The sequence below is a fragment of the Haemaphysalis longicornis genome, unplaced genomic scaffold, assembly GCF_048455015.1.
Source record: "Haemaphysalis longicornis isolate Haplotype H1 unplaced genomic scaffold, Haemaphysalis longicornis Haplotype H1 scaffold_8, whole genome shotgun sequence".
Classification (NCBI taxonomy): domain Eukaryota; kingdom Metazoa; phylum Arthropoda; class Arachnida; order Ixodida; family Ixodidae; genus Haemaphysalis; species Haemaphysalis longicornis.
In genome coordinates, this window is record NW_027526445.1 from 190,749,437 (window position 1) to 190,774,529 (window position 25,093).

Sequence of the window (25,093 nt, forward strand, 5' to 3'; positions counted from 1 at the left end):
CCGGCGTAAGGAATAATGTTTTATCTGAACAACCGAAAAATCGGTTCAGACAGTGAGCCCACCGCTTTCGTGTGATACCCAGTCAGCTTCACTACCCTTCGAGTCCGTTGTGCCACTCGGGCTGCCGCTCTCAGTATCCACTTACGTCTTCTGTTCTGTTGAAGTGGTTCGTAATTGAAAGCTCCATAAATGACTTGGCCACAACGTCAACTCGAGCCCGCTTCCACGCGTCTGAAATCCACCTTGCGGTGGTTGCTCAGAAGAGGGGGTGCTTAGATTCGCATGCAAACATTTTTTTCCAAATTTTCCCCTGAAAGCAGGGGAGGGTGCCTAGACTCGAGTAAATACGGTATACAAGCAGCATGGCATGTCTACGACAGTCCTTCTGATGCGAACTCTCAAGAATTGCAACGTCAATCTTGCTAAGACTGTACACTGTCAATTCGAGACCTCAGTGCTAAGCTCAATAAGTGGAAACCACGCGTAGCTGAGTGGGAAAGCTTTTAAAGTAGATGAAACAAACACCATGGCAGCTTGCCCTTACGTTACCGTTGTTTTAGTTTTGGCCACGTTTATTTTCGAAGTTGGAGCACTTTCCCACTCGGCTATACACCACTAGATGAAAACTAGGCAACTTAAACCCTCCGATACCAAGAGAATAAGGAGGGGGGAGAGGGGATAGAAGCAAGAGACTAGAAACTCAGGATTTTATCCCAAGCAAAGCATTCCCACCTCTGAGAAATTTCATGTATGGGCTAAGGAGGGTGGGCGGTTTTAGGGGCTGGGGCTGTTGGCGTCTCCTATCGTCGTCGTAATCGTTGCCTCGTGTAGTCATGGTACTAAACACCGGGACACTCCTTTACACCTCACCCTAGAGCGCTTCGTGCTTCCAAGACAAGAGACTTTTACAGCAAAGCTGTACCTCTACCTCTACCCTCCAACGGTTTCATCTCCACTGGCAAAAATGCCAAGGCGCCAAGAATACACTTATACACTGCAGGCTTCATCCCTCCCCAGGTTTCACGTCACTGGAGATGGCCCGGGATTTTTTTTTACAAGCAGAACATTTTCTTCATAATAATATACATCATCATCGTTGTTGCTGCCACTATCATTACCATCGTTTTATCTAAGTCCACGGCAGGACGAAGGCCTTGCCCATCCACAAGGAGACATTTTTGTCAGGGCTGCCACTGCAGGTGTGCTTACAGAGGAGCCACCCGGAGAGCAGAGCAGTTCCCAAAGACGTGTCAAGAATATATTTTAAAAAAAGCAGCCTCACTTGTGAAGCCTCCGAACCACTTCAGCTGGAAGCTTGTAAAGCACGCGCTGAAGCTTCATCTGCAGAGAAAAGGGGAGGGGCAGTTTTCACTTAATTAACACTGTCTGAACACGAACACTCCTACCGTAAACACAGACGCTGGACTTGGGGGAGAATAAAGTGTGGCCACACGTGCCACTGAAACAGCAATTGATATCAAACGCCTGCAACAACAAGTGTATTGCTGCCACACGCAAAATGCGACACTGTCACCGTTTCTCCAAAGAAAATGCATAAACTAATTCTCACGCAAGACCTGCGGTTCAGAGCATTAAGGGGCACGTGGGTCTCTGGGACCGAAAAATTGCCCAAAAAAACAATTTTTTTTAGGTACCAATTTTCTCTTGATTTCCACAGATCCTCCTCCAAAAATCCCGTACTTGCAACAGGACTAGGCACTTATAAAAGCCATAGAAGCCAAATTTCAACAAAAAAAGAAAAAAATTCATACTAAATTCCACTTCTTCGCCATGAGTGGTATCGCAGTGATAGGAAATTCTTCAGAGGTACATCTCAGCATGTAGTGCAGCTAGGAACTTCACTTCTTTTGCACTGTGAAGCTGAACACTAAAATCACGCAATAAGAGAAGCAGATTTTGCATTTTGTGTTTCAGCAGTTGTTTAATTAGAATTACTTTTAATTGGTTAGCAGGAGTACTTCAAACCTAGAAGTTAGAATTTGTGGAAACTTGTATGTAATTGCCAAACAAAAAAAGTGCTTCCCACATTCCATTCTCCATAACTTCTGGTATTTATTCGTGTCTTGCGAGTAATTTTCTGTTGAATAGTTTTTTTCCCTATTGTTCTTAAGAACAATCAAGGAAGGTTTCTAATTAGCTGGGAAACTAATTAGCTCACATTAAAACTAATTGGATATTTGAAATCAGCCAGAAAACTGAACAAGCCCATGAAGTTTCATCAAGATTGGTTGGAAAGCAAGAAAAAAGTTTCCAAGACCAGTGTTCCCCCTTAATTTAAGGGGCACTGCTACTGAAAAGAAGTGTTTGCGAGCCTTACAGCATCGCCTTCTGACAACAATGAAATGAATCAAGGCCGTGTGACCAAACAATGTCATTGGGAATCAGAGAAGCCTTTACAAAATCCTAGGTAACTTCATTTTTGCTGGACGATCAGCGCAACGCCGTACCTAGTGTAAACAGCGCTGCGGGTGCAAGCCAAAGAAAATATTTGTAGCCTTGCTTATTATCAAGGCCACATTTGAAGAATACTAGTACTGGTACCTTCCTGGGTACTGCACTAAAAATAATTGAATCAGGTGCCAGGCCTTCTATGTTGGACATGGAAGCCAAAACGATATCTTGTTTAACTTGTAAAGCACTAATTCTCCTGAACAAGTGGTGCTGTGGTAAAACAAAGCAAAATAAAATGGCCCCTGTGTACGTCGTCAAGGTCTATCTTTGTTCTCGTCTGCCTAACGCCATATATTCCCCTTTAAAACAAAATGTTTAGCCTAGCATAAAGGTTCTAAGCAAAAGTTTTGAGCTGTCAGGCACGCTTTCATCAAATATGCACAGTGTTCACCACAAGGTAACAGGGTAACCACAAGATAGTGTGCATGACCGAGCTTGACAAGCAATGCACGGTATGATGCAATACATTAAAAAAAAAAAGGCTAAAAAAGAACGACACGCATTCTCCAAAGCAAAGGTGCCCACGATAAAGGAGAAGGGAATAGAAGCACGTACCACCCAGCGGCCATTGTTGGATGGATGGTAGAAAGACTCGATGGCCTTGAACAGGTGACTGATGTAGGTCTGGCACGAGCTCTTGCCGCCCTGGAAGACAACGGAAAAAATGGCAGCATCTCCACTCCGTGGATGATGGCGAGGGTACGGAGTACGAGGACTCGAAATGACATCCAAGTTGCGCCCCGAGTGACATCCGATTTGCGCCCCGACCGTCATTCGATTTGAGCCGTGAGTTGCACCTTGATTATTCCCTAAATGAAACTGCAACTCACGGCTAAAATCGAATTTCGCTTGATTTTCGCTTGATGGTGGTGTGCGCACGGATGGACGTGGACGGACATTGGGAGGTTCTAAGGTACTCCGCACCCTTACAGGCGAGGGAGTAAGCCGTGTGACTCTCGGGTGCTAACTCACGGTTGTAGCCCAATGGGTAAGACGGCTGACACTAACTCTGTGTGGTCTACCAGACACAGGCTCGAATCCTGCCGGTGCCTGTGCGATTTTTTTGCGATTGTAAATGCTATGCGCACGGACGCGGACGGGCATTGTGCAGTCCTAAGGTACTCCGCACCTAAAAAACAAGCGGAGTTCCAACACTCCTACAGCGACACTTGTAAACATTCAAACCCTAAAGGGGGGGGGACACTGGTCTCAAAACAACTTTTTTAATTTTCAAGTAAACAGTGTGAAACCTGTTGCACTTGCTGCTTTTTTCCCACTGATTTCAAATATTTATATATTTTTCAGTTGGTCAATTAGTTTCCAAGAGAACTAGTAGAGATAATTAGCCATTTTTGGTCAAACAATAGAGAAAACAGTGTTGGTCATAAAACTTCAATCTTTATATTATCCAATACTATGAACGCTGGTGAGTGCAATAATCGGAGGAGTTTTTTTTATGCACCAGTTCAAACTAATTTTACAGCTCATTAAACTTTGGTGGCACCAGTGGCAAGGAACTATTTCGAATGACCATTTCAAAAACCGAAGTTTAATGAGCTGTAAAATTAGTTTGAACTGGTGCATAAAAAAACTCCTCCGATTATTGCACTCACCAGCGTTCATAGTATTGGATAATAAAAGATTGAAGTTTTATGACTAACACTGTTTTCTCTATTGTTTGACCAAAAATGGCTAATTATCTCTACTAGTTCTCTTGGAAACTAATTGACCAACTGAAAAAATAAATAGATATTCGAAATCAGTGGGAAAAAAGCAGCAAGTGCGACAGGTTTCACACTGTTTACTTGAAAATTAAAAAAGTTGTTTTGAGACCAGTGTCCCCCCCTTAACATGGAAAAGTCCTGTCTACAAAGAGCAGGCCACATACTAATACCTGTCACCTGTGCAAAGTTGATAGCGCCACGACTGTTCATTGTTATATCCAATACATCGTTATAACCGGTATTGTTATTACTGGGTTGGACTGTGGTACGTAACTGTGCACACTGGGTATTGGGAGCAGCACTGAGTGCGATTGTGCGGAAAAGAGTGCAAGGCCTAAATAGTACACACAAAACACAGTCGATTGGCTGTAAAAGTTCCCCGACAAGCTCGTACGAGCCAACTCACCAAGAGGGCGGCAATCCAGTTCACCACGGCCGTGCTGTCGTAGGAGTTGCTGTGCCTGTTCACTTGAACCTTGCCCGAGGCAGCCGGGAGGTTGAAGCTTCGCAACAGCCGAGTAAACATCTGCCGACGAGAGATAACAAAAGCAATGGCCACTCAGGTACCCCTACAACAACAATCTGCTCTGCAAAGACGCATCTTTTCTTATTACCGAAACATTAAAGCTTAGGAGGTATTGGCGAAGCACGACAAAAATAAAACACCACAAAAGACAAGTTTTTTTGAAGCTCTTCTCTGGTGTCTTTCCTTCCCTCGCCCCTGCCTTTTGTGGCATTTTATTTCCAGTCATACTTCTTACCCTGCCACCCTAGCCATCAGCCAAGCCAACTGAAGTATCGGCTACTAATGAGTCCAGACAACACTTTTTGCAGGCAAATCTATTATGACTGATTTTGTACAAAGAAGTTTTGTGCACGAAAATTCATGCTCTTAAAGCGAGTTCTATCGCTGAAGTTTGCTCATTGTCCAAGCCTCGCAACGTTTCAATTATTTTTTTTTTCCGAACAGGAAGCAGCCATCATTAGCAACTCACATGACTCCCTGCACCAAGCTAAAGCACTAACATTACAGTTTTACGCCTTCTCGCAAACACATTTTTGAAGTCAGAGGTGGCCCGAACAGCAATTGGGCTTCAAGGATAACTTTTGTCTCAGTGCTACGGGGTTTCAAAAAAATGATGAGGCATCTTTAAACTTTCCTTGCAGGGGCACCGGGCACAGAAATATTCGCTAAACAGTCCTCTACTCTACGATAAAGATGCGCACTATTAGGCATGTAACCTATAAGAAAGCCATTTGCTCAGGAACACTCTACTGCTCCGTATAACCTCAAAGGCTCAAAAGTACCATTCTTCATCCATGCACTCTAACAACAACTGCAGGCACTGAAGCGACAAAAAGTTTGGCTCTGCCTCTGCTACAGAACGCAGGATAACAAAATAGTGTTAAGAGGGTAAAAAGCAAAGCAGCACGACCATATGATCCTCACCGTTGGAATGTAGGGGTCCCAGTCAATGTAGCCTATGTTGCTTTGTGCTAACCTTGCAAACAGCCACACCAGGTTCTGAGGGGAAAAAAACAACAGAAAAGTGGGAAAGTCAACAACAGCTCGTTATAGTCAAAGTAAGCTCAGTTTTATATATATAAATTCCCAAAACCCGCATAACACAGTGCAGGCCAAGTTTAAGCATTCTTCTGACTAACATCAACTGCCTTTTAACCAAGGTGGTTTGGGCTGCTAATGATATTTAATACACATCTACCATTTCCTCTGATCAGATCTTGAAAGTTTCAGCTTCTGATATTCCTCAATGCTGTTAGCAGCTGTGCCAAGATGTTAAATTTTGCCACTGGATATGAAGCCGGCTTGCATATGCTTATTTGGCCATTTTATGACTTGGCAGAGTTGATTCAGGCTTTGTTGCAGGCAAAAGTACTACTTCAAAGTGAGGATTACAAGAAACATCAAAACAGTCCAGTGGGCTGAGAGTGCCTGGAGCACCCGAAGGTACGGCACAAAAAGCGGCAAACAAGACACATATCAACAGTGCATTGGGCAAAGGTCCTGTTACTTACATTTTCCCATATGGGTGAGTTATGGCTGTTTTCCCAGAGACCAATGAACTTGTCAAACCACAACCTGAAAACATAACAAGCAGGAGGAAAGAGGCAGATGCATGGTTAGAAAGTTTTCCTCGGCAAAGCTACAACAGTGCAGTTGGCATGACACAGAAACCAGCTAGATTAAAGTCGCTTAGTTCACTATTACTCACTATTCCTCACTGTTTAGACATCTTGGAGTCAAAGGAAGGGTCAAACATGTTTTCACGAGATTATTGAAGCGTTCAACCTTTGGGGTGAAAATATTGCCTCTTTTTAATATGGATCAGCCACCAAACGGCTTGCTTATGGACAAATATGGGAAACAGCACCCCACCATAAATTGAAACTAACTGCCCGTAATAGTATCAGCTGCAAGAATGAAGAGACTCTTTGATGACACACACGCACACAAAAAAACCTTATCACAGCCCCAACCCCAACAGCAAAAATGAGTATTCTCTACAACTCCTGTGACTACTGAAAATCTCTTGCAGGTAGGTGATAGCAGCTCCACTAACAGAATTTCCGGAAATAATTCGTGCAACAGGGAGATGGCGCATAGTTATCAGGTTTGAATAAACGTTTTAAGCAGGCTTCATCAAGCTGACCAACACTGTGCAGAACAAAATGTTCACAGCTCAAGCTGTACAAACTAGTGTACACCTTACGTCTTGCAAAACTGGGGGGAGGGTTCCCAAAACCAGCAGATGCTCTGGCTCCGGAAAATTAAAGCCGTTCCACTCAACGTGAAAGCTGCTGGAAGGGCAGAGCAGTGATTCACCATAACGCGCTGTGGCGGCATTTATCCGCTCACTGCTACCACCCATGACGCTCTCCGCCGCCCCCGTCTCCCTCCTCTCTTGATCAATTGAACCAAGGTTTGTCCAATGCAATTCAAATTTCCCGCCTTCGCAGTGCTTGCGCGCCCCCTGCATGGAACAGCATGAGCGGGATCTCGCACGTGCTGGCGCCTTACTGCGCAGTTTGGAATGCGTCGTTTTTGGCGGCCTATCGTAAAAACCAACCCAACAGGCGTTTCTAACTAAATGGGCGTAGGGGCTGCCGGTTATATACACAGATTTTGCCTCAAATGTACCTGCAGTTTTCTTTGCGCTGAAAAAACGGAGGATGTATGACAAGTGCCAGCAGTTCAGGAGTTTTGGACGGTTATGACTATATCAACCGCTTGTTTATCGAAGCCTCCATCTTACGCCGTTACGGTAATCCATGGGACTCTACTTGGGTGCGTTATCTCACTGCGCCGCCTGATTCCGGCAGTCGCGTCACATTGTGACAGTGAGCTACGACGACAACGCGAGCCTCTAAAGTGCTCTGCACTTAAAATACAGTCCTCAGTTTTCTCGAGTTGATTCCCGCTCTAAATGCCGCATGGCCCCTTCAGCTAATCCGATGGTCATTTTAAGCACTTTGGCCAGGCCTCACAGGAAAATTTGCAGCTAATGTATAGCCAGAATCCATTCCCCTTTGTGTACCAACCTGACACTTCCTGTACGCACCGAGTGCCACACGCTGCTTTGCTTTGAGCACTTTTTTATATTCTCCTGAGCAAGTGTTAAGGGGATCCCGCTGCTTGGCCTCAGCAACTCAGGGGTAGAAACGTGGGCTTTAGCACGTAAGATTGGGGTTCCAGTCCTGCTTGGCTAAAAAATTTTTCGAGACGTGTGATTTTTTTCTGCCGTAAAATGTTCTCTTGGCTCAATTCCACGCAGTATTTTCATAGATAAGGGTGGTTTGGTATCCTTTAGGCCAGTTTAGGGGAAGGGCGCGGCATATCTACTTGTTGTGGCAACCGACGAGCGAAGTGGCATTATTCAACCGCAGCGGTCATATGCAGTGGCTAGTTACCCCATCGCTTACCAGAGGAAAACAATGATGAAGCGAATGCTGCGCAGGGCACGAGCTGAACGCGACGGGAATTGGGACAGGGGTGCAGGACATTGAGTGTGCTAGCCGTGACTCAGGCAAATAGATGCACGTAAACCTTGTTCCTAAGCAGCCAAGCGTCCATCCTGGTAGCCACAGTCGGCTGTTAGAACTCCGAAGTCACAACATTTCATTGTGCCTGTCTTGGAACGAACTATCGCCATTGTGCGAGAGAGAGGAGGGGGGAGTCGTCGTACCTGAATCCCCGGTGGTGTTCCTCCGGGGGCAGCATGGTGGGCAGGAACAGCTCGAAGTAAGCCATGGCCTTGTGCATGGTCACGTCGAAGGGGCACATGAGCGGCTCCCATTCGTCCAGCATCTCCTGCGTCGCTGAGGCCGTGAAGTACGTGCGGCACGAGCGCACCAGCTGCTTCAGGTTGGTCTCCAGGTTGCTGCATCAGGCAGGGAAAGAGAAAAAAGAACAGGGGAGGGCACAGAGTGAAGCCCTTGGGCACACCGCATAGCATTTCTTCTGTGCTAGTGAGGACTGAGCACAAAGGAGGGGGAAAAAAAAAAGAAGAAAGGAGGGGAGAGAGCGCATCCCTTGGGCACACTGCACGACGCTTGCCTTGCACCCTGAGCCTCACCTGGAGGACTACAGCCACATACAGGTTTAGGAATGATACCAGAATTACTCACCATCCAAAGGCACTAATTCTGTAAATTCTGTGTGTCATCGATATAGAGAATGCTTAAAGGGAAGGTGAAGCGGTTTTAGAATTAAAAGAAAAGTTGGCTAGCAGCAAGTACACATTGAATAGTTCCCGTGTGCGAAATATTTTCGCAATACATGCAATAGAAGCGGCGCAATGAGCAAACAAAAATGGCCCGATGCCCCGCCCCCATCTCCCCGCGCGATGCCGGAAGACCGAAGAGCGCGGGCGAAAACCGGCTGAAAAACGTCATACCTGGACTTCCGGCCGGGCCGGCCGCCTCGGCCATGCTCTTTTCGCCGTGTTTCCTTGTGAATGATACTTGTCGTTGTTGGGGTTTATAGCACTCATTTGCACAATTTTCGTGTTCAAAAAGTATGCACGAACGCCAAACGAGGCATACGTTATTATGCCGTATTCCTAAGCAGAATAATGCCACGCAGCGATGCTTGATAACATACGGACGCGACAGCCGAGGTGGCTGTGCTTGATGACAGAGAATATGCTACACTACGTTAAATACTTTGTAAACCGCTCCAATGCGTTTTTTTTTTTTTTTTTTTTTTTGATGCGACGGACGTGAATGTTCACACTAGATTCTAGATTTAGGAAGGATGGGGAATACTGCTGACTTTGGCCGGGGTTGTTTCGTTCCATTCCAGAAACCAAGTCACATTTGTTCAGGAAATACTTGTTTCGTTAAACGCGTCGGTTTTCTTTCCCTATGGGCTCAGGACAGTGTTCAAAAAAACAATTTTTTGGCGAAACTAAAACAAGGGGCCAATCCTGATAGAAGTTCTCTCCCGGCTAAGAGGTAAACAGTATTCCTACAAAGTAAAAGAACCAAGACAACCAGATTACTTATTTTGCAAGTATACATGTCACGATAAGGGGATGTTTGTCTGGAATTAAAAAAAAACACCACTCCGAACCACAACCGCGCCATAATTTGTGTTGACTGCGGGGGCCTAATTTTTTGCCCAAGATCCGTGTGGCTGCATATTATAACCTGGCAAGCACTTGTTGTCACTGAACCTCAAGGGTGCTCCAGTGATAGTCGGTGATATATATAATGATGATACTAAAAAAATTAGGAGCGAAGAGTAAATATACGGCCTCTGTCCGATTAGCGCGGTAAATACTTAAATCTAGAAATGCTGAAACCGGCCAACGATTCATTATCACAAACGTTTGGTGTTACCTAAAGTAACGTAACTACAACGTAACTGCCTTGTCCGACTACTCTGTTAATTATAACGAGGTGGCCGTAATATTGTAGCAGAATGCGCAACGCACAAGCGAAAATCAAGCCCTACAACAGCCAATAATTCTGAGCAGGCACTAGTATGCTGCAGTGTTTTCAGAATAAATGCATGTGAAGCAGTAAGACGCCACTCATCGAAGTGCAGCTAGCAATCGCGGAGGTGCCGTAGCGCCGCTGCCGAAATGGCGCGCGCGTGTGAGTCTGTGTACGGGGATGAGTAATGGGGCTGGGGTGGGCGACAACGAACAAAGGAAATGCGGAAGTAGAGTCTGCTTGTTGGTTTATGCGTGTACCGGCAAGATGTGTCTCGCATATACGTTTACAGCGCATGAACGCTATTTTTTCGCGCAGTGCACGTACGTGCTTCTCGCTGGTAGATTGTTTATAAAACGCCTATTAATCTTCGGCATAAATGGTTTTGTGTATAATAAGAAACAGTCAAGGCAGTACCGAATATTAACATAAGGTATAAAATCCCCCTATGTTGGTTGCCTAATTCAAAAATATTTTTATGGAACCCACTAGTCGACGTCACAGTCACTGCTTTGGGGTTCTCTGTCGTGTAAACCAAATTTAAGCTCCAAGATAATTGAACCAACAGCACGGGAAATATATAAAACAAACTTCCAGTCATGTGCGAAAATTAAACTGCAAGCTAAATTGCCGCAAAGGCAACCGTGCGATCGTTCGCAATGCTTCCGACAACCCGCGCGGCCGAAGGGTGTCCTCCTTTGACGTCATGACGGGCGCAACCAATCAGGGGCGTCAAAGGACGAAAAGCGCGCGTCTTTCAAACGCGCCCGCGCTTTTTGCAAGATAAAGGCCACTTGGACTCATGTACGATAAATTTCAATGTGATATTCAGAATCAGCGTGCAAGAAACTATACAACTGTTAATCTAACTCAAATTTTTTGGAAAGCGCTTCAGCTTCCCTTTAAAGCAGCCCCTCATTTTTTTCTTCTCTGAACAGACTGCGAAAATCAATCGTGCGAGCTTCTAACTTTTACTCACTCCTTTTACTTAACTGCTTGGAATATAAAATGGCCAGTCTTATGTTGCCTGGCTTGCCAGCTTCCTTCCCACTTTTTCTCTGCTCCCATCTCCACAGCTCTTTGCCTTTGGCTACCTTTCCGTTGCGATACGTAGAAAGGGCTGCCATCGAAAATATTCCCATCAATCCAACAAGAAAGTTATAACAAAAATTCTTTTGCCTTTCATTCCCTTGAATACAGAACTCTTGCGGTCCCCACCCACAGTATCACCACACACTTGCCCACTTCTAAACAGCTGGGAAAAAGTCAGCAGAAAAACATTTTCTGGCCAGCCACACAAGCTTGACAAATCCGCCCTCAGTGACTACATCATGAAATGACTCACGCTGGTAGGAGCAGCATCCCCAGGTGCTCGTAAGGAGAGTACAAGAGTCGCTCATAGAGCTCGTACAGTGGCCGCCACTCGATGGACAGATCGTCCCGTGAAAGCAGTTCCCGCTTCCTGCACAAAGGAGCATCGACGCAAGGCTCAGTTATCTCGAACCTCAAAATCCCAGCTACTAAGCAAAAGCCCCTTACGTAAAACGAGAAGCCAACACTACATTTCCTCAACAGAGAGTTGCTAAAAGAAATCAGGGCGTGAATATTAATGACCGTCATCATCACAAAAGCACTGTCAGTATGGGTGTTGTCACTGACTCCACTTGTGCTTATATAGCCGCCATTTTTCAAGGGCTAGTAATGCAACGAGTGGTCAAGTACACAAAATTAAAGCGAAGTAAAAATAATTTATTTTTGTAATTTAATTTAAATTAATTATTTAAATTAAATATTTATAATTTAAATAAATGACTTACCGTCTTGCATTTCTTCCTACATTAATTTGCCCACCGATAGATGTGCAATTGACACACAAAGAACCTTGGACAACGATACCACATCATTATAAGCAAATTTAAAAGCTGAGTCATCCTGGCGCAAGGCATGGTGCACAAAACTAAACACGGACCTTAAACTGCCGCTGGAGCTCACAAACTGCACCCAGCCATACTCCCTTCATGTTTTTAGACCTGAAACGAAGCCCCGATACCACCATCCTCAAAGCAACTTCTGCTGGAACTGCCCCATCAGAAACACTGGCAGGGGGGGGGAAAGGGCGCCGACACTCACTTGAGCAGCAACCCGAGAGTGTGGGCAAACTTCTGAATGATGCCCAGCTCCAGGTCAGGCATGACAATGAGATCCAGGAGCAGGTGGACCAGCTCAACATGGTCCTCCTTGCTGAAGTGGTACCCGTACAGCTTGAGGTAACTGCGCGTTAAAAAAGCAGAAGGAAAGAGAAGTTCAGAGTTAGTCCAACATCCAGAGGAAGTGGTGAGAACAGGGGGTGCGATGACAGGAGCATTCAACACAGGCAGCCCAAGCCCACAGAGCCCCCACTGATCTGTTCCTTGTCCTTGCTAATGTGACACGACACCGTGGAATCCCCTGAAGAGGGGCGTGAGATGACACAGCATTTTTATTTTGTGGACGACACAATGCCCCACTCCTTGTCATACCTCGATGACTACAGCGATGTCATGACGCACGTACAAACGTACCGACAAGTTTTTTTGCTCCGAGCCACGGATACATCGTAGTCTACAAGAAAAAAATTCTTTGGTGCACTTATGTTTATACACTTTGGGGGCAATAACATTGTGGCTTCCCCCTGGCAATAATTATTATGTACTGCTTGAAATAAATGCATGTGCACACGCACACACACCAACCACAGAGCAGGAGAAAGAAGACAAAAGAAAAGTGAAAAGTTCAGGGTAATTCCGCATTCAAAGAACTGGTGAGAATTGAGGATTTGATCATAGGTGCATTGAACAGGGCAAGCCCAAACCCTCAAAGCCTCACTCAATATGATCGGTTTGATTGATTATGAGGTTTAACGGGCCGACGCAACGCAGGCAATGAGGTGGGCCGTAGTGGAGGGCTCCGGATTAACTTCGACCACCTGGGGATCTTTAACGTGTGCTGAAATCTCGAACACACGGGCATTTTCGCTTTTCGCTTCTATCGAAAAAGTCGCTGTTGCAGCCGGAAATCGAACATTGCTCTATTTACTCCTTGCTAACATGGGGATGGGAATAGAGCGCCACTGTCCTCGCTAAGGACAGGGGGGATCGCGACTCTGGATGACGCACCGTCTCACTCCCTGCCGTGGTCTTTATGACAATAGGGATGCTGTAAGCCGCATATGAATGTGCCTACAAATTTTTGTTTCCCCCCAGGCATACACTGTAGTATACTATAGCAAAAGCCTCGTGACTGACAAAAAATAGGAAGCGCATTTATCCAATGAATTAAAGTCACTGTGCATGTTGCCTTGAGTGCAATTTGAGGGCAACTAAGGGACACGCTGTAAGCTTTCTGTCTGCAGCTTTGTACTGTGCTCTATTTTCTTGACACATTTTTTTATCTACTATTTTCTTAAGCCTTTCTGCTTTTGTTCATGCTTTTCTTTTTCTTGGCTTCTCTTTGTTTTCCTCCAAAGGTGTTGCTCCTTTCTGTTTCTTTATTATTTTTGTTACAAGTACTTTACAAAGTTTTCCTAGAGCATTTCACCAAACACATCCGTGCAGAATTGCCTCAAGAGTGCCAACCAGCACCACACTTGCTAAAATTCCATAACAACTGCATTCAGGCTCAAACACCTGTGACAGATTGGTTATTACAAAAAACATTTCAGTGCTTCTTCATCACAAGGAACACAATTTTTCATCGACATAAATTTTTGCATTGTCCTCTTTGTTCATAAGACGGAGCGATTTCAAAATCTACTCTGAAAAATGAAAATAGTAAACAGGTAATTCTTTTTAACAGTAGGTTGAAAGAGCAGAAAGAGCCTCCTTATGCCATCATAAGTCACAATACATTATAAATAAGAATTACCAGAACAAACAAAAATTAAATGTTTTTTTTTTATTTCACAAGGATTAGGACAGTGAATGCAGCCAGCAGTTCAGCTACCAACCAAGTACAACACATTAGTAACAACTTGTAAACCAATGACAGCCAGCTCAACAATGACAAAGCACTACTGAATCACAACAGCACGCCAGTGAACAGTCACTCGCATGACATCCCTTCAACAGCCTGTGATTACAACTAGCTTCTCTCTGGTAATAACAGCAACTGCCGGGCAAGCCCAGACCCTGCCCAAGAAAAAAAACAATAGTTCCCACATGAATAAGGACAAAGTACAAGAAAAACAAATGTCTCCACTTTCCTTGCCATTGTATAGCCGTCCTACGTGTGTCCCCCCTTTTTTTTTCTTTTTATTTACCTTATACATTTCAATAAGGATGCAGTCATGAAAGAGTGGACAACCCTGCAGAGTCTACGGTCCTTACGCTTAGGGCAAACTCAGAGGGGAACAAAAGAAGAAAGAACGAAAATGTTTTCGTTACACCAGACATCCCCCATATTTTTTTTCTTTTGCATTGTATCCGCCAGGATAAAGCAGTGGAGTTTGCCTTAATGACGAATTTACCCTGACAGAGTACAGTAGCATTACTGCTCTCGGCATCTGGCTGACAAGATGTGAACAAAAACAAATTGGGCAAAGATGCAATGTATAAAAGTATAGTCACGTTTTGATACAAGCGGACCAAAAACCGTTTACAGCATCCTTTATTTTTCAGGGCTGTTTCCAATCCAGCTCACCTGGAGTATACGGATTGTCATCCTACTCTGCTGTGTAAATGAAAACTACTACGGCTACGGCAAACCCTGTTTTTCGTTTGCTATTTTCCCCCCTTGACATGTCGTCTAGGTCAGCATCACTCTGCGTGCTGCACCAAAAATACGCTGATTCAAATTCCCTAACCACTGATTCCCAAATAACCCAAAGAATTTTGCGCATCTGCATAATAGAGACAACCCAAAATAAATGCCCTTAGAACGAAATTCCGATACTCTGGACAAATTGGAAATGCAAATGGTTCCGAATGGCCCAATTGTGTTTTCAAAATTTTATTCTTCGGCTGGGACATACAAATTAATGTTGGAAAATAAAAGCAGATCAAGTTATCACTTAAAAAGAAATGTCCACCCATATAAATTAGCCGAAACAATGAAAAGTACGGCTATAAATACCAAGAAGAGAAACTGACCGGACCTGCCCGCCCTACCTGGCTTCCCAGTCACCTCAGACGAGCGCCCAACCAAAGTTCACACACATAGCAACTCCTCACAAAAAAAGACGTCTCTTTCGCACGAAAGTAACGCCACTTCATCCCGCCACCTCCACAAAGAAGCAAAACCCTGAGGCTAAAAGCGTGGCGTGCGCAAGGCCCCCGGCGGGCCTCAGAGTCTGGCAGCTGGCACGATGCCACGTGAAGAGCCTTCCGAGAGCACGCCTCCGTGGTTAGAGCCTCAAGGGAGACGCATTGCAACCGCCTCCCGAGAGCACAGAGTCGCCAGCGATCGCCTCATGAGGCAACGGGCCGGAATTTCTGAGGCCGCAACAGCTAACAGCTAAAGAAAGCACGCTGGGGTGGCAGGTTGGTTCCCCCTGTACTTTGCTGTCACTTGCGTAGTCTCGACTGCTGGCGGCAGGCTATTTCGAGAAGCACTACACAAGGCTACACTGGCTGTAGCCCCCGGAAGCTAAAAAGAGTAGCGGGGAAGTCTGGGTAAATTACAGCAAAGAAAGACGGCGCCCAGAGTTTTTTTTTCCCGTTTGTTTGGTTTTTGGCCCCTGCGTAGCAACGCAACGAGGCTATTTCAGCGCGAGCCCAAGTACACCCTGAGAAACCTGGCCTACACGTCTAAATGAAAAAAGAGAGAGAAAGACTGTACTGCAACAGCTAACAGGTGAAGAAAGCCCCGTGAGGTGGCCTTCTCCGCGTACTTTTCTGGCGGTTTCAAAATCCCGAGGGCTGGCGCGCTATTCTGGCGACTGCTACGCAAGCCTACACGACCGTAGTCCTGAAAGTTAAAAGTGGCAGGCAGCTGAGACAAGTTAAAGCTAAGGAGACCTCCGCAGTGTTCTGGCCTCAGCGTAGTAACGTAATGCCCCACGCTATTTCACAGGGCCCCCCACCCCTGCATGTACTTACAGCAAGCCTACGTACACAGCTAAACATAGAATTTCACAGGTCTGGACAGCTAAGAGGTTAAGAAAGCACTAAGGAGTGAGTTGGCAGGATATCTTGCAAGTGGTTGCAAAGTTCTCACAGTTGAGATATTTCGGCAATTGCTATGCAATCCTGTTGTGCAGCTGTACACCACAACCTGCAACTTAAAAATGGAGCCATGGGCCACTTTGGTATGTTACAGCTAAGAAAGAATACATCTTGGAGGTCTTCAGCGAAGTGCTTTAACTTTTCTTTTTTGGCCTCTGTGGAGTTCCGTACTTTCGAGGTCTGTGTAGACAAGGACCACACAAGCTTTCAGTAATTTCAGATATACGTCGTAGTATGTGTGCTGAATAGTATCTGAACACAGCACAAGATTTTTGTATTTTTTAACGCTACGATTACCTCGCATAAAAGTAAATTGGTAGGTTGAAAGTTGTCAAGAGGTGGTACCAACACTACAGCTCCAGAGTTGTCTGTGCATTGTGGTGCAGTTCGCTTTTTGTATGAGTAATATGTGAACCGAGCCAGTGCTCTAAGATTCATAAATAAACTGACAAATAGAACCCACAAGACGTTGTGACAAAATAGATTGAAACACTCAGCTGAAGTCTAACGCAGTTCATTTGTATGGAAACTGGCGCTCCTGTAACATCGTTCTCTGTAGCACTTGGCCACGCTCAACTTAAGATACTCTACCAACTATCAATAGGTAGGGCTTTAATTTAAACACTCCCTCAATTTGGTTTGCACTGATTATACTTATGAATAATTACATGAACAGTAGTCACAGGCAAGGCAGAGTAACCACACTTGCTGCAAATGACGATGTGGTGCTACCAAGATTCCACAATTTGGGGTTTTTATTTTAAAACACGCACATGCTGTGCCTTCAGTACACCGCACAGCGTAGTGGAGGTTATAACCGACCACTCGGGGTTACTTCCCACACGCCCAAGCTTCACTGCCACAAGCGGGTTCACATTTGTCTCTACTGGAAATGTACAAACAAACCCAACCACACCCCAGAATTGAGCCCACAATCTTGGGCACAGCCAAATCTGCCTCTACAACAATGAAAACTTTGCCAATGGGTGGGAAGTGATCACCTTAAAAAAAGTACGAAAAGTGGGTGGGCGGTAAATCTTCCCCCATATCTTTTATAAGTTAATTACTCTTATAGAACTGTAGAAAATAAGGAAAAGCCTATGACCGTCTCGCAACACTTTTTTTTCCCCTACTTTGGCCTGCACTGCAAAACCACCCCACACTGTTCGAAGAGACACTCGGTTATAAGAGACATTTGAATGAAAGCGGTTTGGTTGGTTTTCCTATGTTCGCCATGTTAGCAACTTCACATACAAGAGACCTTGGTTACAAGAGACATGTTTTCCCGGGTCCCTTGAGTGTCTCTTGTAACGAGGTTTTTGCTGTAACACACAATTTCACTCGGAAAAACACCCACCCACAATGCACGCATGAGTGCAGGCATAGGCTGAGCGCATGCCACTTTCTCACACCTTTGCAGCTGCTACCCCGACACATAGCTGCCCCTACAAATGCGGTATCGCACTACAAATTACCTGAGTGCAGTGCGCCAAAAGAAAACTTCAGGCAGCATCGTCAGCCTCAGGTATTTCAATACACACGCCACTCAATGGCGAAACAGCAAAGCATGGAATGTACTAAAACTGCTTGCCCACTCTTAGGAATCTATGCAGTTTCACTACGAAAAAGTGAATATGTTTTTTTTTTTCTTAGCTGTGCCAGGAAGTGGCCTGGTAGGAGCAGGTTCACATGTGTGCACCGTTTTGTAGATCTGTCGGTAAATGACAGAAGGAAAAACACGGAGTTGATTTTTCAGTCACGCAAGGCTCTGCCACTTGGACGTTGTTGCTACCATGAAATGAAGAACGAACTTCGTGAATTTTTATTACATCATACATTTGTCAGGAGCAATTACTGTACATGATGTGCCTCTGGTTATACCCAACCAGTCTCTGAATTTACAGTGCCTTTGAAAACACACTGACCCAAGAAACAGGTAGAAATCTGATGCATAGGATAGAACAAATAGAAGTTATATGCACAAGGTCATGAAACACAGAGTGCTTGCTCATTAACAGGCTTGCCCAGTCAGAAGGCTTGTTTTTGCAGTTTCTTACACTTGACGATTTTTTTAAGGGAAGTTGAATGGCCATTACTTTACTAATTAAAGAAGGAAACTCTGAGCCTACCCCCGAAGTTTGTTTCCAATTTTTTTTCCTATTAAAGTGGTGCCTTCTGACTTGGAAGCTTTTTGAGCTTGTGCTTGGAAATACTACGTTTCAACTTGTCCAGCCAGCCGAATAAAGGCAATGGTTACACAACTTCCCTGTGCTTTACTAAAAGCCAACACACAGTAAGTTTTGAAGAGAGAGTGGGAGCAACCAACAATGCAGTACAGCAATGGCAGCTTTGGCGTGAACAATCAAAAGGGAAACTGTTTTCTGATCTCAGAATAATGAAACAATCCAAACCACACACTTCAGTCACGTCGCGAATTCAATCCCTGCACGAGAACGCTAGTATCGTGTCATGCTGGGTTAGTGAATCTACGAGAAAATAAGATCATTTCTGAAACAGCTCATCGAAACTGCTCTCAATCATATCAGTATCGCTTCCGATTCTATGTACTGAAGCATCGCAACGCGCAGTTTGACAACAAGCCCGGCGACTGCCGCAAAAGCCACAAAGTTGGGCTTCACCGCATCAATTCAATATTGAACTAAACGGGGTGAAAAAAAAGTGAGTTTGCGCAGAAGTCTAACGCAACCTGAAGGCGGCTGGCATGAGAACCGGGAACTTTCGTCGCACAACGACAGGCTTCGAAACATCAGCGGCGAAAGAAGCTCCGGAAGTTGGCTCACAGCCGCGGCAGGAGAACCTCACGTTCCGTGCACTGCTTTTCGCCGAGAGAATGAGCTTTCATTCTTTTTTCGCCTCGTACGCGCGCGCGCGCGCGACTTGCCTCACGTGGACGCGCGCGTTCAGTTTCGAAAGTCCACAGCTAAGGTCAGCTAATAGCTAAAAAAAGCGCGTCGTGGCGAGATCCGCACGCGATTCTGGCCCCCGAAATGCGTATGCCCCGAGGGCTCGCACGGTTATACGAGAGACCACTACAGAAGGCTCGACTAAGCCGTACACCGGCAAAGTGGCCGGACGACGAAAGAACAGCGGCCTCATTGCACTAACACCTCACCCGGAAGAGGTGAACTTAAAAGGGATCAAACAGCTGGCGCGCGTTAGCACGTTCAGCCGATGCTGACCGCGACATTGGCGTTGAACTCGTTTTTGGAAACAATCAGCGAAGCAGGGCTGACTCTCTTAATCGCGACAAAAGAAACGCAGGCTGATTTCTCAGCTCGCCGAGTTAAAACTTCGGAAATTGATAGACGCTTGGTGTCAACAGCGCGGAAACCTTCAATCTAGATCACCGCCCGGGGCTTGCGGGTATCCACACGATGCAGTTAAAGCTGGCTGCACAAAGGTCGCGTAATGCGGTGAATGGAGAGAACAAAGGAAAAGTAATGATGAAATAACACGGCTACGCACTTGTTTAGGTGACCAGTCCAAGCAGCAGTGACCGGTTTCACTTCGCGAAGCACCACCGAGCGCCCGAGGTTTGCCTTGATCTCGACCAGCAGCTTGGCAGCTTCATCGCCGATGTGGTCGCTGTACGGGAGCAGGCGATTGTAGATGAGGGGCCTCTGCAGCCCGGGTCTCGGGTCCTCCACCGGACCTTCTTCCATGATCAGCTGGTGCTTAGTGGCTCCAGACACACATCTGCTGGCCGCTTTAGTTCCCCTCGCCAATGCTCGTCATCGTGACTTCACAAGTCAAGAGAGGCTGAAAGAAAGAACGCAGCCAAGACGAATCCAGAGCTGCTCGCGTTGCTTGGTTGCGTGCGCTTTCCCGCTAAACTTGGCGCTTGAACACGCATTGTGCAACGAAGAGACGGGACGGAGAATGCAATACGCATTGTGCAACGAAGAGCTGGGAAGGAGAATGCATTTCATTCATAAATTGCTCAACATTGCACCTCTGGATACTGTTCTGACCACACAACTGCTATTCTCGATCGCACAGCATGTGCTTGAGAAGTACGGAGTGGCTTTTGATCAGCCTTGGGTATTGCGCGCGAGCGTTAAAACGATGTTGGGGGTTTCGGCAAAGCCAAAAAGGTTGTATAAAGAGGCACGCCTCGTGGGAAGGACCTAAACGTGCAAATGTGGACTATCTTTGCTTCCTTTCACCACCCTTTCCACCTTAGCCATATCGCCATCCTTATGAAGTAAATTTATTCGTTCATATGATAGTGGTAATAGTAGTCGTATAAACGTTTATTTGCCACAAAATAAATACAGGTATTTATTCATACGGATGGGAAGCCAAACCGTACGTGCGGTGGTTCTACCCAAACCATGCAATTTTTGCGAAAGCTAATTTTCTTAGACCAAACTAGCATTTTTTTTTTTTTACACTAAGTGTTTTCGGCCGCTGTTTCTCACTTCTCGAAGGCTTTCTCGAAGGCTTTCGACACTATCAATCGTGAGTTGCTGATTAGGAAGCTGGAACATTATGGCATTCGGTGAAAAGCCGGCGCTAGATTGTAGCCCTAAGTAATTGTAGCCCTAGATAACTGTTTCTCCAGTCCCCTTCATGCTTCCCATGGCGTACCACAGGGTAACATCCTACGCCCATTTCTCTCTAATATGTACAGGCACGTGCCATCAAAAGTAATTGGTACACGGTCTCGTGAATTTACAGGAATTTCTTCTTCCGGAATCTGCCTGGCTACATTGGTGTGGGTTTAAAGCAGTCCTCCCTAATAAAAAAAGCTTCCCGTAAACCGGTAATGGCTGTCAAAGCCAGGAAGACAAATATTTTGGGATATTCACAAATCCTTGTTCCAGTTACTTTTGATGGGCGCCTGTACGTGAACTATGTTTACAGTAATGCCCAATCAGCTCTATTTGAAAATTATGCTAATGATACAAGCATTTTCTTTTTCGGACCCAGAATGGCTTAACAAGTTAACAACAAACGTTCAGAAAACGAAAGCAGTCATGTTTCACACAAAAAAAGACAAAAAGATAGTTGCGCAAACTCAAATTTTACTGCGGTCCACTCCTGTTGGCGGATCCATAGATGGCGGGGGGGGGGGGGGGCGGATATACTGAACCCTCCCCCCCCCTCGCCGTTTAATTTTTGAATTCATACTCCCAAGAAGATGACCCCTCAGGTCGTAGGAAAAGTCCAGTTGATTTTTTGTTTCTTGTATTTCTGATTTTCCCAAATTTCGGTGAATAAACAAGGCTACTATCCCCATCATCATCGTGATAGAAGCTGACTCCCGTCCCCCTCAGAAAAAAACCTGGGTCCGCCCCTGCCTGTTGAAATTGTACCTCGATTTAGGACTCAAGGCGTTATTTTTCAAGAAACAATGTCGTGGGACATCGACTTCATTAAGATGAAGGAAGCTCCCACTAACGCGTAAGGCTAGCGAGCTGTACGCAACCTTCATGACCATCAAGAAGGTTCAAGTCCACGATTGCAGCCGATTTGCTTCTTCGCTGCTTCCGCAACGACCTTTACTCAATTATTGTTGCTATAAGCGTGAGCCTCCTTCATTTTTTTTTTTTTTTTGGAATTGATAATCATTAACCTTGGAGGGGCGCACGCTATGACCTGTCTTTCTCGTTCCTAGCAAGTGTTGCCACGATAATGGGGAATGCTGCAGTTTTTTTTTTTTTTTTGGAAATCTTGGCCAATCTTGGCATGCTTGGCTTGACATAAGTGCGCAGCGGATGCTGGGCGGTCGTCGCGAGGTCCGCACAGGCGAGCGCGCGCTCGGAAATTTATTGGTATTTTTAACTGCGGACATTACGATTTACTAAAGAGTTTCGCTCTTTAAAAAGTTATCACAATTATTAGGCATAGTTTCTCGCAACCGCCATGTATTTATTCCCTCGCCATAGAGAGAGAGAGAGAGAGAGAGAGAGAGAGAGACTCTTTATTACAGAGAAAGCAGAGAGGTTTGCTAGCATGAATTCCCTGACATGCTACTCTGCGGGGAAGGGAGGAGAAGGAAACAAAAAAAGAAGGTGGAAGAAGAAGAGTAGGAGACAAAAGATAAGAATAAAAAAGAATAAAAATTAAAAATGAATAGAGTCCTGTTTAAGGGCGCTGAGAGTGTCACACGATGTCCAGAGACGAATGCGAGATGGTGGAGATACTTCACTTCTAGCTGGGAATGTTCATTTGTAATGTTGATTTGCAATACACACTAAACTTTTTTACACCCTTTTAGCCAAAAAGAGTGTAGCATAAAAAGGGCGTTGGGAGGCCTTTACACCCTTTTCTTGAATCTCAACACTCTTTTCCTAGCTCTACACCCCTTTTGTGAGAAAAAAAGGGGGTGTTGATGAACTTCAACACCCTTGGTTTTTCTTAGGGTGTTGAAAGGTTGTGAAAAAGGCGTTCAACTGTTCATTGAATAAGGCCATGCTTGGATGCATAATAGCACTGTAAAGAAGACATGCCCTCATATACTCCTCTACCTGCAAGAAATCTTAAAACGCAAAAAAATAATTGCTCGTATGCAATGATCGCTCGTTTCATATGCGGTGCCCCTCATGCCTCAAGTTTAGCTTTGTCACGTGAAACACCAATTTGAACCTTCAAAATTAAAAATACTATAGTCGTGTGGCGAAAAGGGTGTTTACCGACTGCAACACGCTTGGCTTTCTGTAGGTTGTTGAAACGGTGTGAAATAGATGTTCAGTTGCACAAAAAAAAAACAGCGGAGCTAGGGGTCGACCTAGTCTCTTCCGGTGTTGCTAAGTTTTGTAATCTTTGCAAAGCTTCGCAATGTTCTTGCTAAGCGAGGATCACCGCTGAGGGGTGAGGTCAAGTTTAACCGGTTTTACAAGGCTGTTCCAGTGTGTGTCCCCCAGCCCCAACTGCCAGGGGATCCAAGGGGGAAACAAGCTAGGTCGGGCCCCAGCTATGCTGTTTCTCCAGACTTGCATCACTATTGCAAGCTGCGCCAATTTTTTTGCCTTTTAGAATTCAAAAAAGACTAGTAGCTTTGAAATGGTATAGTAAGAGGTGCGCATAAGCATACGCTCCTTGTGTTCACACTCTAACAAGCTCGAAAGCCGACTTCACTGTTATAATACCCTATCTGCCGTGGCGCACCCTTTACAGGTGCCGCACTTCTTTTTTTTTTCTATTTTTTTGCTAACGCCAGCGAAACTAGCTCAAGCTAAGAGCTTCACTGGTAATAAATTATGCCAATTCATATTTCTTTAAACATCGTGAGGTACAAAACAGCCCCCGCTTGAAGAAAATGCTCAGTCCACCCGTGTAAACAGGTACAAAATGCCTCCGGTCTCTTCACCTTTTTTCTTAGTTGGCGGCCTTTTTTACACCCTTTTTCTTTACGCCCTTTTTCTTAGTTTCGAGCACCCTAATTTGTAGTTTTACACCCTTCTGGGAAAGAAAGATGTCGAAATAACGAACACCCTTTTTGAAGGGTGTTGAGGTGGCGGGAAGATTTGTTGCGTATTTAATATAATTTTATAAGTTATGGAACACAAAAACTACCTCATGATTATAAAGTTTTTGCGAATCCACGTTTTGATTTGTATATTCTCATAGTAAAATTCATACTTCCAAAATTAGCGCTAAAATATTTGTTTTTTTGCGACAAGCCCACCGAATAAAGACATCCACTCGTGCGGCCACAAAGACATCCACTCGTGCGGCCACTCGGTCGGGGGGCTTTTCTCTGCTGGATATAAAAGCAAGAACAGCACACGCATTACTGGTTATTTAGGTATGCACTCCCTGTACCGCTTGCATCCCGTTGGTTTTCTTGCTTACCACCCTTTTTTAAGGGTGTTGAGCTCAACACCATTTTTTCATCCATACACCCTTTTTTTTCAAAACACCTTTTAAGGGTGTTAGCCATGGGACAAGATTTTTACACCCTTTTCGCCCAAAAAGGGTGTAAAAAGGTTACGTGCGTAGCTTTTTCCAGACTGAACTACTGTCACTTGGTATTGGCATCAACACCTACATCAAATGTTGACAGACTGCTCAATCTGAAAAAAAAAGTTTTGACGAGCTGTTGAAAGTGTACCGATGCACCATCATGCATGCGACTTTTTCACAAAATGCAACGTTGTCCCAGCCAGAAAATGTTACGACTATCGACTTTACGAGTTGTTTTTAAACAAGAAAGTAAACCCGCTGATGGTTTTATTTTAAAAATAGCTAAGCTTGAATAAGAAAGTAGAATCATATAAGACACGTCATTTTGAGCCGTGGAAAGTTACACCTTGCAGAACTACATGCGGTATACAAATGTTAAAAAACGGACACCTCGAATATTGAACAGTTTGAATGCTAGAAACATCAAAAATGAATGAATGAATGAATGAATGAATGACAAAACGCTAAGGATAATCTTAGCCGGGTTAATCTTGACCCCCTGAGGGCCCTGGGACCACCTGGGGACCACCTGTGGACCGTACGCCTGAATCTCGAACACACGCGCAGTTTCGCTTTTCGCCTACATTAGAAAAGCACCCTCCTCGACCGGAAATCGAACCCACGTCCTTGGGCTCAGCAGCACAACGCCTTAGGCTCTGAGCCACCGCGGCGGGACCAGGTAGATGACGCGTATTCGTGTCTTGGCAGAAGAAAGGTTACCTTTGCGAATTTTTAAAAGATATCGTGACATTCAGATTTAAGATTACGGCGCCGTTGGGAAGCTGAGTGTGCGTTAGGAGTCTGAGT

The 25,093-nt window shown here is 45.1% G+C and overlaps 1 protein-coding gene across 1 annotated transcript in view; it reads right to left on the bottom strand.

Moving 5' to 3' along the window:
* Positions 1-20,128, bottom strand: part of LOC144149793 (proteasome activator complex subunit 4-like) — an 85,745-nt gene extending 65,617 nt beyond the window's left edge. The window contains exons 1-9 of the mRNA XM_077681434.1: positions 19,841-20,128; positions 12,285-12,425; positions 11,500-11,616; positions 8,402-8,596; positions 6,234-6,297; positions 5,647-5,721; positions 4,603-4,722; positions 3,028-3,117; positions 1,283-1,341 (exon numbers count right to left, since the gene is read on the bottom strand). Of these exons, the coding sequence (XP_077537560.1) occupies positions 1,283-1,341; positions 3,028-3,117; positions 4,603-4,722; positions 5,647-5,721; positions 6,234-6,297; positions 8,402-8,596; positions 11,500-11,616; positions 12,285-12,425; positions 19,841-20,037 (1,058 nt within the window). The 5' untranslated portion in view covers positions 20,038-20,128. The remainder of the gene's footprint in view (positions 1-1,282; positions 1,342-3,027; positions 3,118-4,602; positions 4,723-5,646; positions 5,722-6,233; positions 6,298-8,401; positions 8,597-11,499; positions 11,617-12,284; positions 12,426-19,840) is intronic.
* Between the last annotated feature and the right edge of the window lie 4,965 nt (positions 20,129-25,093).